Source organism: Corvus moneduloides, chromosome 3 (assembly GCF_009650955.1).
Source record: "Corvus moneduloides isolate bCorMon1 chromosome 3, bCorMon1.pri, whole genome shotgun sequence".
Classification (NCBI taxonomy): domain Eukaryota; kingdom Metazoa; phylum Chordata; class Aves; order Passeriformes; family Corvidae; genus Corvus; species Corvus moneduloides.
Genome location: NC_045478.1, coordinates 84,752,294 through 84,767,815, shown reverse-complemented (window position 1 = coordinate 84,767,815; position 15,522 = coordinate 84,752,294). Strand labels below are relative to the sequence as shown.

General features: G+C 38.6%; 1 protein-coding gene across 8 annotated transcripts in view; it reads left to right on the top strand.

Moving 5' to 3' along the window:
* Nucleotides 1–15,522, top strand: part of LTBP1 (latent transforming growth factor beta binding protein 1) — a 194,648-nt gene that overhangs the window by 78,369 nt on the left and 100,757 nt on the right. For 7 of the 8 annotated variants that reach the window (XM_032102530.1, XM_032102531.1, XM_032102529.1 and 4 more), the window contains 2 exons: nucleotides 8,917–9,141; nucleotides 12,421–12,698. In XM_032102530.1, the coding sequence (XP_031958421.1) occupies nucleotides 8,917–9,141; nucleotides 12,421–12,698 (503 nt within the window). The remainder of the gene's footprint in view (nucleotides 1–8,916; nucleotides 9,142–12,420; nucleotides 12,699–15,522) is intronic. The other variant, XM_032102534.1, reaches the window with a different exon arrangement.

Below are 15,522 nucleotides of genomic sequence, written 5' to 3'. Positions count from 1 at the left end.
CTCACGAGTTGAACACTCCACCCCCCATATCTTCATGCAATTACAACAGGATACTCTGATATATCATAGCTTCACAACAGAATTTCAGCTTTAAGCATCTCCTCTCTCTCTTCCCTCAGGTTTTCAGCTCTTCACAGCAATAAAAAGGGTTAATCTCACCTCGGCCTTGCAGCTTTGCAGCTGGAATGTTGAATTTTTCTTATCGAAGTGGAGAGGGGGGAGAGCCGAGCTGCTCCGGCTGCCCACGGCAAGGCAGTGGGGGGGGTTCCACGGCTGGAACAGGTCCATGGCTTCAGGATGGCCGTGGCCCGGCCCGGCCTGGCCCGAGCAGGGCCTGGCCGGGCCCGCTGGCCCCCACTCGGGGCCCGCAGCCACCTGTCCCAGCGCCGGAAACGAGAGAGAGCTTGGAGGGGGAGTTTGCCTATTCTTAAATGTGGATCACAGAGGTGATCACAACTTTAAGTGGCTTAGAGAATTGTCCATATTCAAACTGGCCAGCTGATAGGTTCTATCAGTTCCCAGAGGAAACTGTAAGCACCCCTTAGCAAGGACGTCCCTTCCGGGACTATGCCTGCTAACCTATGACAGATGGGATGCAGTAGATCAACGTTTATAGACCATTTGGAGCTAAGTTTGGGTGTTCCTCTGGCTCACGAAATCATACTGAGATACCTCAGTCAAGAACCTAGTAGTAAATGGGTGATGAGATGCACCCATATGGCAAGTTGGCCTGTGGATGTCCTTACTGGCCTGCTGGGTGAGCCTCTCTTCAGTGACAGACCAGAAAACCTCAGGTAACAGCACTCCTAACTTGTGTTGTTCAAGCAGGCACAAAAGGTTAAATGGGAATGAATCTCAGCTGTTGTGGTTTAACCCCAGCCGGCAATTACCATGCAGCCTCTCACTTCCTCATCAGCAGGACTGGGGAGAGAATGGGGACAATAAAAGTGGGAAAACTCATGGGTTGAGATAGAGACAATTTAATAGAGAAAGCAAAAAGCCATGCATGCAAGCAAAGTAAAACTAGGAATTAATTCAGTGCTTCCCATGGGCAGGGAGGTGTTCAGCCATTCCCAGGAGATCAAGGCCCCATCACATGTAGTGGTGACTTGGGAAGATGAACACCATCACTGAGAATGTCCCTCCCTTCCTCCTTCTTCCCCCCCAGCTTTATATAATGAGCATGATGTCCTATGGTCTGGAATACCCCTTTGGTCAGCTGGGGTCACCTTTCCTGGCTCTGTCTCCTCTCGATTTCCTGTGCGTCCCCAGCCTCTTTGCCAGTGTGGAAGTGCACAAAGAAGAAAAGGCCTTGGCTCTGTGTAAGCCCTGCTCAGCAACAACAAAAACCTCTCTACATTATCAACACTGTGTTCAGCACAAACCCAAAACACAGCTGCATACCAGCCACTGTGAAGAAGATTAAGTCTACCCCAGCTGAAACCAGCACATCATCTTAAATATCTATTATTCAGTAACGGTAAGGATGCTGATGTCCCTGGCCAGTGTCAGCTTTATTACTTCTGTGGTCTTCACAGCCTTTGCATAACAGAGGCATGCCCAATGGCTTAAACGTTTCTCAGAACATTCTGCTGCTTTATCTGATGTAACCAAGTAGTTAGATGTCTATGCTAGTGGGCGTTACTCTATGCAAGAGTCCAGTACGTTTTCTGGAAATAGCCTAATAGCAGAACAGGTGTCAGAGCAGAGAATCAGTTCACTGACTTCTTCAGATTGTAACAGTGCATGAGCAATGACAGCCTAGTGTGATTGTGGTCAAATTACTCATTAATCCTGTTGTCCTGAAAGGTGGGTAGGACTCCTCAGCTGGCACCTGAAGGGAAGAGTATAGTCTGGAAGGATCCTGTAGCAATAAAGATGCTTGCTTTTCATTGTTACCTGTCCTTCTGTTGAATTCTTGTTCTATTGAAGGCAGGTATGTTTCAATAACATTAATAAATACTTGTTAGCATTACATGTGCTCAGGCACATGAAACACTATACAGAAGGGTAAGTCTTAAAAATGCTGGGAACATAGGAAGGTAGTTTTCGTCTGACACTGTACATCTTGACTTCAGCATTCCCACTTTGATGATGGCAATTAAGAAGTTATTCAGGACTGCTTAAATTGATACCTATAATGTCTTTCTTTATACTGCAGCATGCTTGTTTTAAACAAGGGTGTTAATTTGTTGCACTTACAAAGCCAGCTTTTCCTAGTTATTTTATTTCAGAGGAAAATAAATATCAATGCACTAGAAATCCAAAGAAATGTCTGGAGTAGCTTTTTTGTATGTGTTAGCATTGTTATCAGAGGTCTGACACTGGCCATTTGTAAGGCATTAATTCCCGATAAACAGTAAAAGGTGGGTTTTTGTTTTTCGTGGTATACTGAGTCGAAGCCTAACTGTTGTGGTATACTCAGTATATCAGGGTGATAAATTCAAATAAAGTCAATAGATTCGCCACCTACGATCAGGGTAGGAGAGACTCAGATGATTCCTTACCTAGCTTCCAAAAATAGTGTCTGAATCATCTCAGATACTGAGAATATTAGAAGCAGAGTTAGCAAAGATTGACTATGCATCATATCTGTTAGTAAAAATCCTCCTGTCAATCATTTTGCAGCTACCATAACTTTTACTATACCCTTTCTATATTGACTAAGCACAGCATTAGGTGATTTTCCATGGCACAACATACACTTTATTTTTCTGATAGCATTTGAATATTCTGTTTCTCATCCATCCTGTTCTTTCCAGATTGTAACACTAGGAGTTTTATTGGCAGCTGTTGGTCAGATGGTGCTCATTTAAGTCACGTACACACAGACGTATGTTGCATTTGGCATGTCTGAGGATAGGTGACTTATCACATGAGTTTGGAAGGATGTGATACAGAGCCAATGAGACTCCCATCCCACTGGGAACCACAATGAGAGATGAGTGAAATACCTGGGGACATGTTTGATGTCTCTTGGTTGACTCTGTGTACGCATCTTCGAGTTGTCAACATCCAGCTTTTCTTCCTGAGCTGTTTTAAAGTACTGAGTTTAAAACTGAGGAAGACAGATGATTAGTACAGTGAAATAATCTAGTGCATATTCATTCTGGATTTCTTGCTGATCATGATGCTCGCTCAACAAATGTATATTTCTCTGTAACATATTGAAGCCTTGCCCTTTATGATCTGAACTTGCTACCCCCAAATTTCAGTATCAGGATGTTCCATAGCTGACAGTGTAGCCTCCAATAGCTCCAGAAAACATGCATGATCCAGACGGGAATAACACCACAAAGCTTGCTTATTTTGGCTGTAATTTGGTTTGCTTAGCTGGTTAAATAGCGATATTTACGATCCCATTCCCAAGTGGGGGTGCATTTAAAGATCCCTTGGTAATAATAGTTTAAAAATATAAGGCAAATTCTAATGAAGTCAGTAACCATGTTAAATTACAATAGCTGAGAGCCCAATTTAGTAGCTGCATATTTTTTTATCATAGGTTTAGGTTTTGAGCTAGGTTCCTGTTTGAAAATTTTCTCTGCAGTGTTGCAGATTTTACCTCTTTCCAGAAGAAACATCTCAAGTGCCTTCACTAACATGTTCACATAAGTAGGCCAGTCACAGGAGCTGGGTGTCACTTCACTGTTTTCAGTGATGAGCAGAAAAAATCACTCTTACATCTGGTGCTGGAGCTCTTGCTATCAGGTCTACTTTTTAAAATTGTGTTTTGTTGTTGCAATGGAATATTTATATTAAAAGTTGTCAAAATACAAACATTAGGATAAATTCAGAGGTGAATGCAGAGGTATTATACTATTAACACCACTTAAAGATTTTATTTTCTCCCTTTGCTTCCCAAAGCACAAGTTTGCGATATCAAGATTATCTGAATGTTACTAAAGTAACCAAATAGTTAATTTATTTTTTTGTTTGCAACTTCTTTACATATTTACATATTTTTTACATTGCAACTTCTTCTGAATTGCAGCCAGGAATCTGAAGAGAAAAGAGTTTAGGATGAATTAGTTAGAAAGTTGAGGTGCCACAAGTAAGATGTAGGGGAAAAAAAGTAGGGAAGAGTCTAAACCAGAGGAATAGCGTCACTACTGTAGTTCATGCTTCTGTGCCTTTTATAAGTTACTGTTAGAGTTTCTGCAATTAGAATGTAGAAATAAGTCTAGAGCAATTGTGCAGATCCATGTGTGCCACCTCTGGGTTTCAGCTTTTACCTAAAATGTGTGGTGTTTCAGAGCACTATATTAAAAGAATATTGCATATGGCAGTGCATGCGCATTCAGCACAGTGAATGCCATCCCTGCTTTCCTGTGACAGTTTGTGCTTGGTAGATCTGCGTGCTAGTCCCTGTGCTTTCTGTGTGCTTAGTAACAGGGTGGATGAAAGATGCCCAAACAGCTGGGGGGCATGTAGTAATGCTGGATAACTATAGTAACTCAGAGACAAAATTAATCTGCTCTTTGTGATGCATCCAGTGGAAATACTGTTATCTAAATGAGCAGTTCAAGGTTTTCCTTGGCAAGTCTGTTGGTGTAATTGAATAGTGCTTACGCTTGAATTGTTGATAGTACCTAAGTAGAAAAGGCAAAGAGTGGTGAGGGAAACTCAAATGTTCCCTGAAGTGTAAAAGAAAAGGAATTTGGAGACTCAGATGAGGAACATTTCAAAACCCATCTTCGTTTTCTCTAACACTGGTTACAGGAAGGGAGTTTCCATCCATCCTAAGGGTTTTGTTTGGGTAAGCATGGGCTATTTTTTGAGGATTAAGAGGATTGAGGTGCTTGGAATTTGTTTTGTTACACATGGTTTTGATTAAATGAAAACATTTGGACTTGATTAAATTAGTTTATCTGGAGCTGTTCAAGGTTGTTTGAGTATTGGAAACAAATTAGATTATGTAATTACATGAACAAACTGTATTTATCAGTGGTTTCCTAGCTGCTTTGTTGATGATTTCATGCCCTGTACTAGTGTTTCCAACCCATAGCTGTGGCAGCTTTATTGGACTTCATCTTGCAAATGTTCTTTTTCTATGCCTTGAGCTTTTCAGAGACTCCCTGTGGGGGCATCTTGATGCACCTCTCTGCTTACCTCATTTCTGTGATACCCACCGAGCTCTGCCAGACTGGGAAGTGTTAAGGCTTTTGAATGCCAGAGGAATCAAAGCTTGTTATTACCAGTTAAATGCCCAAGGATGGGAAGAATACTTAAAATGTTTGTATTTTCTTACATCTGTCTCCACATTTCTAAAGGATGTGTGTTCATTTATAGTAAAAAATAATTAGGTTTGTTCAATCATATATTGGCTGTTCCTTAAGAAACCATTGAGAGATTTAGTTTGCAGTAGACCCGAGTGAGGAATTCGTTGCCTTTCTCAAATCCATTAATACTTTCTTTGCTTTGTTTATAAGATACCCACACATGTGAACTGAAATTTCTTCTAATCTTACACAGACCTATCTTCACATTTTTATCGAGGTCTGAGCCAGAGGGTTTCACTCCACAATGGATTTTATTTCTTTTATTTTTTCTTCTCATAGGAAATGGTAACAGCCCAATGAGAATCAGGCTCCAGTGCACACTTTTTCTGAATGCCAGTTGAGAACTTAAGTGCAAACCCAGCATCTTCAAATGGTCTCTCCCAAAAAGCATCGATCTGTTTTTTGTCAGGAATGTCCCCTATGCCTCTGGCAGTATTCTACCATTCTGTTTAGGTTCTTCAGCCTCAATGACAAAACAAAGCAAAAAACTTACATGAGAGGTTGAGCTGTTTAAACATACCCTGGCTTTATGTCCTGTTTCTGTCTTAAGTGGTCATTTCCCCAGGGCTCCTTGGTCTTTGTTAAACAGAAGTTCCCAGAACCTTTGTCAAGGAAAAGCAGTGTTTCCTTCCTCTGCCTTTTTGAAGGCTTACGCTCCTCCAGCTCACTTTTCTCAAATGGTCTGTGTGTAATTCCAGTTCTGATGAAGTTGTGGGCCTGTGATTTCCAGCACCAGTGTCATAATCAAATGCAGCCCCTACTCTTGGCCATAAACTACCTGAGGAAATAATGCAACAAGAGTATGGGCTGCTTACACCTATTTAAAATAATCAGGAATTTTATTTCAATGTGGTGTGGGGGTTTTTCTTTATCTTTTATTTGTGTTTTGTTTTGAGGGGGTTTTTCTAAGTTCTCATAATATTTGCCATTTGAGATTGTCAAGTTTTCAGTTTAGCCTGGAGATTGCATCCTATTTGTTTTTACATGGCTGAGTTGAACTTACAGTTGTATATTTCACAATTTAAAATTTTTATTACAGAACTTTATATTCTTAGAATAGATTTCATGTATTCTCACTTAAACTTCCTTCCTCATACATTAGGCCAGAGATGTAAATCAGTTGCCAGTTAACTGAGTGATTTGCACCACATGATAATATGTGAAGCTTGGAATTGTTATTTCCTGTTATGTTTAAATACTGAGGCATTAAAAATTCTTAATTATTTACCTCATACTAGACCTTTTAGTGTCATTTGTTTACACTTATTTGCACAAGTTATTTGTGTGGATGTCCAAAGCAAACAGTTATGAGAAGGAACATGAACTACTTCTTATCTATTGGCATCTTCCTTCCCAGTATTTTTAGCACAAACTTTTTGCTTGAAAACAAAGCTTTTCACGTGCCCATTCATTCATTACCTACCAGATTCCTGCAGGAGAGGAACACGTGAAAAGTGCCTGGTGGTGCAGATACCCACGCAACTTGGCCTTCTGCATGTCAATTGCTTTATAGGAACAGTAGCATAGAAAAAAAAAATTATTTTGGTGGAAATACTGGATATATTTATGTTGTTTAAAAGGTGGATTTTGCACATTACCTTGTTTCCTTAACCCTGGAGATAGGGGGAAGAAAATCTATAAGATAGATGTCTTGCACTCAAGGAATTCCACAGTAAAACTGTTTTTGTTTGCCTTTGTTTCACTGTATTTCTTTCAAACACCAAACTGCTCCCCCCTTAATGCTATTTCACACTGTTTCATTGTGTGATTTTACTTTGCAGGAAAACCACCTTAGTGTTCAGCCTTGCTCAGGCACATCTTTAAAAGCACTAAAATTCTTTCTATGTTTTCTGTATTACAGTGCAGCCACTTGTTTGTGGCTGCTCAGGAAGAAACGGTACCAGAGAGAGAGACAGATGTTTGTCATGTTTTAGTTACTGCTGTGGTCAACCCCCCTTCATTTTGCTCTGAAGTAACAGCAGTTCTGTAAGGATGTCTTTTATACACTCAGATGAAGTCCTAACAAAGGTTAAGACCCAAAAAAAATAAGCTTGTGCTGTCATGAGTAGCCTTCCAAGGTTGACTAGGACCACTAGCACAATGCTACAGCTTGAAGTACTTTCAGTCAGTTTATATTAAATGAAAATATAAGATAAGACAAGAAAAATATTAAATATACTTTTGCAGAGCACAGTGAAAAAACAGTTCTGGCAGTTTGCATTGTGCGTGGACCTATCCGGCAATCAGGCTTTGGCATTCCAGTCCCTGTCTGTGCAGTGTGAGGGTGCTCTGTGACGAGCTGGGCTGAGTGCATTGTTTCTTGAGCGTGTTTCCTGGGCCAAGGGAATTACACAGCTGAGTTGGAACTCCTTGGGCTGCTGAGTGTCTTACTTTGTGCATCACACAACACACGGGTTCCTTTTCCAACACTGGCCTTCTATGGTATTCATAATAGTAATAGCCTGTGGTTGTCCAGAGGTCACAGCAATTTGAATAATGAGCTTTATGTTCTTAATTACCTTGCATTATCTACAGTTTGTCATTTTTATTGTAATTCATTACAGACCAAGCAATGCCAATCCAGGAAAATGCCATGATTATGTGAAGGTTTTTATTTTTTTAAGTCAGAATCTTATCCTAAATCTGACAAATGGATACTGAACACTACTTGTCAAATACTATTTGATTCCTGACAAAAACGACCTTTGTTTGTCTTGAACTGAAACTTACGGAATTTTTCCTGTTGTTTTCACATCATTTAGTTCTTGAAAATTCTGACAGCTCATTTACATTGTGAATGATTATAAAATCCTACATCTTTAGAAAGTGCTGAACCATGCCTATTACTGCATGTATCTCTGAATTGAGAAATATTTTTCATTTGATGTTGACATTTTTCATGTTTCATCTGATAATTTGTATTGCTGTATACGTGCAAGCGCTACCTGGCACAGAAATAATTACCCTTGTCTTTATATTGGAGTTACAAGGTTTTAATGCTTTGGAGTTTGTCTATGAAATTATTTCAGTAGAATCTCTTGATATTTTTATCATCTTCATGGGTGGATACATACTAGCTTCTTTTATCTGAGAAATAAATGTTGAGCAAAAATCTAGGTCCTCTGCAAGAAATAGTTTTCTAGAGAACAACCAAGGCTTAAAGTCAAAATGAAATATTTGTCCCCACTACTTTCTATTCTCTTGTGAGTTTTTTCCCAGTCTCCCAGGGAAGGGTAAGTGGTCCAGGATTTTCGGAAACAGGAGGCTGACAAATAACAGTATCTATACCAAAGTGTGAATAAGAAGTGGAGCCAGACACCATATTAATTAAGAGTCTTGCTTAATAGCATAATGAAATAAAATGGCTGGGATATCTAAGGGAAGAATGTGCTTACTGTGTTTGTCATGGAGAGAAGATGTGAACGAGGCAGAGGTCAGAGATCACAAGGAGGGAAAGGAAAGTGGTTCTACCACAAGGTGGTTGAAAGTGCATGTCAGATGGATAGTCAGTCCTCGGATGTCCAAATGAAGGACGAAGCTCTCCAGCCCTATTCCTTTCCTCTTCAACTTGTGTGTGATATGTGGCCAGATAATACTGAAGTCATTAACAAAATGTTTATTTCTGTTTTCATTTCAGTTATTTGCCACCTTCCATGCATGAATGGAGGCCAGTGTAGTTCTAGAGATAAATGCCAGTGCCCTCCTAATTACACTGGTAAACTTTGTCAGATTCCCGTGCAGACTGCTGGTTCTCCAAAACTCTACCATCACCCGCAACAGGTGAACAAGGCTGTAGGATCTCAAGTTATCCACTCCACTCATACTTTACCACTGACAATGTCTGGACAGCAAGGTGTAAAAGGTAACGTCTTTCTTGATAGATATTTTTAACTTGTTGATTTTAACAAACTATTTTGGGTATTCAACCAGTAATAATAGTGCTACATCTACATGTATCAAATATTGACACCACAACTTGAATGTCACCAGAATGTCTAGAACATATTTTGCTCAATATCTGAAATAATAAGAAATAACAGTGTTATTGAAAAGACTTTATAGGTAAATTTACTTTGCTTTATGGCAGAATTTAAGGCAGATTGCAGAGTCAAGGGATAATGCAGGGGGTTTCTTCCAGAAGTGTAGACCTGTTCAAAAAGATAACAATTGTGGTTGAACAGATTCCATAAATTGCAGTATACCTAGACAGAGAGTTGCAAGTGATTCCATGGTTACTAGTGGAGGGAAGAGACCATGCTTTTCAACATTTAAAAAAAAAAAAATCTAATATAAAACTAAAAATACAAGCCATGTTTATCTTACATGATTTGGTGGAGTCTTACAAGTTAATTTTGTGGTGAACTTTTAGTGTAGATAGGCCATGGTGTGATTCACTTAAATAGACTTCTCTTAAGGAATTCACTTAAATTCCTTCCAGGTCAAATAACAGTATCATTAAGAAAAAAAATTTTAAAAAGTAAAGTAGGGTTTTCCTACTGCCAATGCTGTGAAGAGGACAGAGGATAAGAAGAAAGAAAACCTGTAAAGTTAATCAAATTTTCCCAGTCAAAGAAAGTTTATTCAGCTTCAGATCTCTGTTTCCCCTAATACTTTTGTTGTGAGGTGAAAACTTCTGATGACTTTGAAGAGAAGTGTTGAATTTATTTCTTATGTGTCCTATGACTCTAGCTAGGAGTTTATCTGGGTGAGATCTTGTCTATATGGAGTGACCCCTGCAATTCAGATTCTCAACACATGACCTAATGTGAATTTTGTTTGCTTGTTTGAATTGCCAGATTGATTTTTGGTCAAGGGTAATTTTACAGTTATCTCTCCAAGGTTGCTATCTCTGAATAAAAAGAAAATATATAGGGGAAGATGTGAGGAGGCTCAGTTTCTGGCAAAGAGTTTCTGAATAACTTTGCTAAAACAGGCCGAACTATTTAGATATTTGCGATAAATATAATCTAAGGTAGTAATTCTGTATTCAGAAAGGGACATAGCTGTGAAGGAACTGTTGACAGTATCCTGGAAATGCAATATTTTGTTAGTACTTTTGAGTATCTCTTCCATCTGAAGAAGAGGATATAATTACCTAAACATTTAGCAGAGCAGCAGTTTATTTCTGTGCCTATGTAATTCCAGATGAAATAATTATAGACGATACAGTGGACCACCACCCCCAAATTTATAAGACACAGTTATTCTTCAGATTTAGAGTTCCTCTCTTAAAGTGCACAATAGGTTTCCCATTGCTAAAGAGTCTGACCTCTTGAATATTTTTTTCCTGACCTTCAAATCCTCATAGGAATCATTAGCAGTCACAATGCCTTTTCTTCTCTTTCCATGTCCAAATGAGGATGTTGGATGTTGAGAGACGAATATTTCATTTCTTTAAAGGAAAGAATAAAACAATTCATCCTGGAATGGCTGGCAGGAATAAAAATGAGCACATCTTGGCAGTGATCCAGGACCTGGAGAGGATTGTGATAATAGTACTGCATGGGAGAATCCAGCCTAAATTTTACACTTTCAGCATCTGAACATCTCTGGATGGACTGAGACACTAAAGCAGAGCAATTCAGTGATTTCTTTTGAAAACTAAGAATTTTTTTAGATTTAGCAGCTAGAGAAACTAGTTGAAGGGGTCCCTCTTCATACATAAAAATGCTGGGGTGAGTTTTGTTCTTTTTACAGACAGACTGTGCAGTCTTGTCTTGCGCTGCAAACCCAGTCCAACAGCCTGAGAAGGACCTTAACTGCTTCTGCTTGTAACACTGAATCTTTCCCCTGTGGGTTTGCCTTTAGCAGACCTCACATAGCATACATTTTGGTTGTAGATTGTTCAGCTACAGGCAACATCTTGGCCCTGCAGCCATAATTTGCTGACTTTCTACCATTTTATTCCTGATGTTTCTGTCTGAGTATGAAATGCAGTCAGTGTAAAAATAAGTCTATTTCTTTTAAGGAATTCCTATATGAGACCAGTTAATATTGATAATGTGCCTAGAGAAATGAAAATAATGTCAAAAACCAAAAGCACTTTCTCCAAAATATTATAATTTTAAAGTAGCTCAAATAAATGAAATACGCCTCCTGAGCAGTGGAGCTGAAAATGCCTAATCAAGTTCCAAAGAATAGGTCAAACTCCGGGAGACAAAGAGACAATCCAGAAGACTCAACAATCCAGTGTGCATCATAGAGAAAGCTGTGTCAAAAGATACTTGTTGGTTCTTGATGTTTGGAAGGGGTCTTACCTCTGATGGATTGTCTGGCCTCAAGTAGCCTGTGCACTACTCGCTGACAAGAGAGGCCCAGCTAGACAAAGCAAATGCTAACTTAGTTATGCAGCTTACAAACTGTACAGCTTGTTACACACCTCTCCTCCCTGCCCACCCCAATAATAATTTATGTCTTCAAAGGGCGTTTTGTGTTCCAGTGAAAAGTGGCTTAAGGGTCACAAGCAGTTCTGTGCAGATTGCATTGGCTGGAGGGTCTCAGTCTACATACCCAGACTTAAAGCTACAACCATATTTAAAAACGGAAGTGTCTGAATATCATTTCCTCCCTCTTTGTCTGCCAAACCCTGAATTCAAAGTTCAACAAAGGGAGTGGTGATTTTAGATGGTTGAGATGCTGGCAACTCTTGCAGGGGCAAACTTAGGACTTGGCAGGTATATAAAGGTCAAGGGATGAAATCTGAAGCTTTTTCTGTGTTCCAGAGAAAGATGATGGATCTGAAAAAGAAAATGAAGCTTAATATATATCCAAAAATAACCCAGTAGAGTTTGAGTTCTGGATCTTTGAATGGGATTCTTATTACACAGTATGACCACAAATATTAATGTCATACCAGCCAATTTGGACATCCATGTTTATCTAGCAGTCTTTACAATCCTATAATGTTGTTCTTTCCTACATGAAGATTTTTCATTTTCTTGCTTTGTTAATGAGACTCTATGTGTTCTTTAAGCCTTCCCTCTAACCCCCAAATTTGGGCCTCATTTATATTTCAGTCACTTTAAGGCACTCTGTAAAAATTCTATGTACGAAAAAGAAATGTTTTAGAGGTGCCGAAGATATCTTTTTCACATATTTTATTACCAATTTCTCTTATGTGTTTTTCCTTCAATTATTTTAGTGAAGTTCCCTCCTAACATAGTGAATATCCATGTGAAACATCCCCCTGAAGCCTCAGTTCAGATCCATCAAGTGTCGAGAATTGACAGCACAGCAACAGGACAAAAAGCGAAAGTACCTCAGCCAGTACATCCACAGGTCTCTTACCAAGGTCTTCCGTATCAGAAGACCCAGAAGGGACATACAACTTACACAAATCAACAACCCATTCCTCATATGTTTCCTGTTTCAGTTAAAACTCAGCTTGGGCGCTGCTTTCAGGAGACTGTTGGGACACAGGTAAGAAATGTTTGCTAAGGCTTGTGAGACAGGTAGCTTTAAAAAAAAATTTAAAATCCAACAATTGGAGGGAAAGGACATATTCGACATTCTTTTCTGCAAAAAAATTATTTTGAGAATGTAAAATTTTTATAAAATAACATTTTTCTGAACCTCTTTGTCCTTCAAGCTAATGTCTTTATTTTCTATGGAGCTGGGTACCTGAAATTTTGATTTCAATTAATTTATCCATAGCTTTTTTTTTTTCTCATGGAAATTCCTATGCCACAGCTTTGTGTTATACAGTACTTTAGGCTAATGTTTTGAATCTGTTGTAATGTGACCACTGAATGGGGTAGAAAAATCATGAAAGCCAACTGGGTGTTGGCTAGAAACCTTAGTTCAGTTAAAAATAATATGTTCACATCATGTTTTACATATGATTATTCAGAATTATGTATCTTCTTTCAATCCTCAAAGCATTTTAATAGCAACACATTTTTATATTTGCATATACCCAGACTTGATAAGGATATGTGAAAAGATTGTTAAGAAGTCAGTAAAACCCTGTTATTTATTGCTTATTACCCTTCTGAAATTTGACTTTTCAGATCAAATGTATTTAAGGTGAATGCATGTCTCAGACTGAAATAGTGTTTGAGGTTTCAGGAGAAATCACTCGTTTTGGGATGTGATGTTAGAGAATAAGTATGTTGTTTTTCAGGCTAAAAAATACTTAATGACTCTATCACTGAAGATTTGAATTTCAAGTTTATCACAAAGGCTGCTTTGCTTCTGGTCCTTCCAGTAATACGTGCTCAAAGTTAGCCAATTTTCAAGCATCAAAAATTGTATATATTTCCAGTATATTTCACAAATGCTTGTTAGATGTTGGCAGCAAAATTATCCAAAGATGTCTCCAGCACAGAGCATGGTCTGCCTTCCCCTCAAGGGACATCACCCATCATTACCGAGATGCAGGACTGGAGAAAAATTCCCTTTACAAGTGTTTCTTCTGGCCATTTCTTCCAGCTGTCAGTGAATTTTTTAAAGGCTCTGTGTGCAACCCCTGCCTTCCCCCCCCCATAGTTGTCAGATCCTAAGGTACTGAACTCCTCCTGTCATGGGCAGAATGTTGAACTTGAAATCAAAGTGCCTTAGTCTCAGTCACCTGCCATCTCTAAGGAATTGACATGAGGATGCTTAAAAGTAATTCATTCATTCTGAAAAATGTAAGGGAAGAAGTTAATTTAAATGTCATCACACACCAAGAGAAGACCAGGGTTAAGTTTCAATGTGGAACATTAGAGGCTAGGATTCACAAATTGTTGAATGGTTCATTTGGGATCTACAGTCTAATTTACACTGGTGAGTTCTTCGTGCTTGTCTGTGTCAAGAATAGTAAAACCTTCAATGCTTTTTTCAACAAGTGTTGAAGCACATGGTCAAATGAAAGGTCATGGATTTTACATGAAAAAATTAAGCGGGGCCTGTGCCAAACAACCATTTCTCTCTATTTCCTAAAAATGAGTAATATAAAAAGCATTGCATCATAATGTGCAATCCTAAAAATCTGGAAATAAGTGTGATAATAATAGTTGTTTATTATTTTTTTGTATTTCTCTTTGTACTCATATATAAAGGAATACAAAATTAATTTCTTGGTCTTAGACCTGGCAGTGAGTGCTCTTTTATCTCCTACCTCTCATGCTTAAGCAGTTTCCTGTGTGTTCTTTCTGCCACATTCATGAGTGAGGTATTTTGAAAGACATACTGAGACTTTGTGTCCTATGCATGCCCCTCACATTACAATGATTTTAAAACTAAAGGTTACTCATTGCTCTCTGGAAGACAGTAATGTGCTCCTTTTAAGGGGGGAGAAGAGGGAACATAAGCTTGCATTACCCTCATGTCTGACTTGGAATCCTACTAAATGCTTAATCACCAATTTTTATAACATTTTTTTTCAGTATTGCCCTGGAAAAATGTGTCTTTGCAGTGCTCTCAAGAAAGGGTAGTGCCTCCTAGTTCAGAATAGTGTGTGTTCTCAGTTTTTACAGATTTCATTGATCAGTGTCAATCCTGAAGAAGAGCATAGTAAGGATTTCAGAGGCCTTCTGTTAATTGTTCAATTTAATTGGAGTTGTAGAAGGGCATTTTGTAGAGCATTCTTTTAAGGCCTTGCCATAAATATAGATCTAAGTGACTCATTCACCTTTCAAATTTGAATCTGAAATGTTATTTTTTTTCCTGCAGTCAGTCAATGCATATTCTTTCTTTTTATGGTAAATATGCCTTAAACTGCAAAAGACAGCTTTTTTTTTAAACTGCTTAATAGATCTATTCTAAAAGAATTAGCGTTTCAGTTTCTTTCATATTTGCTTTGCTATATCTGGGGATTCTCTTTATTTGTTCAGATGAGATACTAAAATGAGCTTTCCCGATTAGTAGCAATGTGTAGCTATTAGTAGCAAGTCCTTTCTGGAATTGAATGCTGCATAATTTTGATATCCATACTTTGTTAAACAATCATCAGTGTTTATACATTTTTTTGCAGGGTGGACTGTGTATTTGGCTTCAGAAATGTTTTATTAAATGTCCTGGGATCCTGAGATGACTTTACTGTCTGTAGAGCAGATTGGTGGAAGGATTTGTGTGTGGCCTCTTGTAGACAAGTCAACTAAGTTAATATGGCTTTGCTGAACGTACTTTTGGTCCACGCTAAAATTAGCGGACAGGATTAAAACAGTATCAGACTCTCTTTTGTGGTTTTGTGTGCATGTGTAACCTCTACCATTCTATGTTTCTCTCCATCCCTTGTTCTCTTCTTCTTCTTCCTTGAATT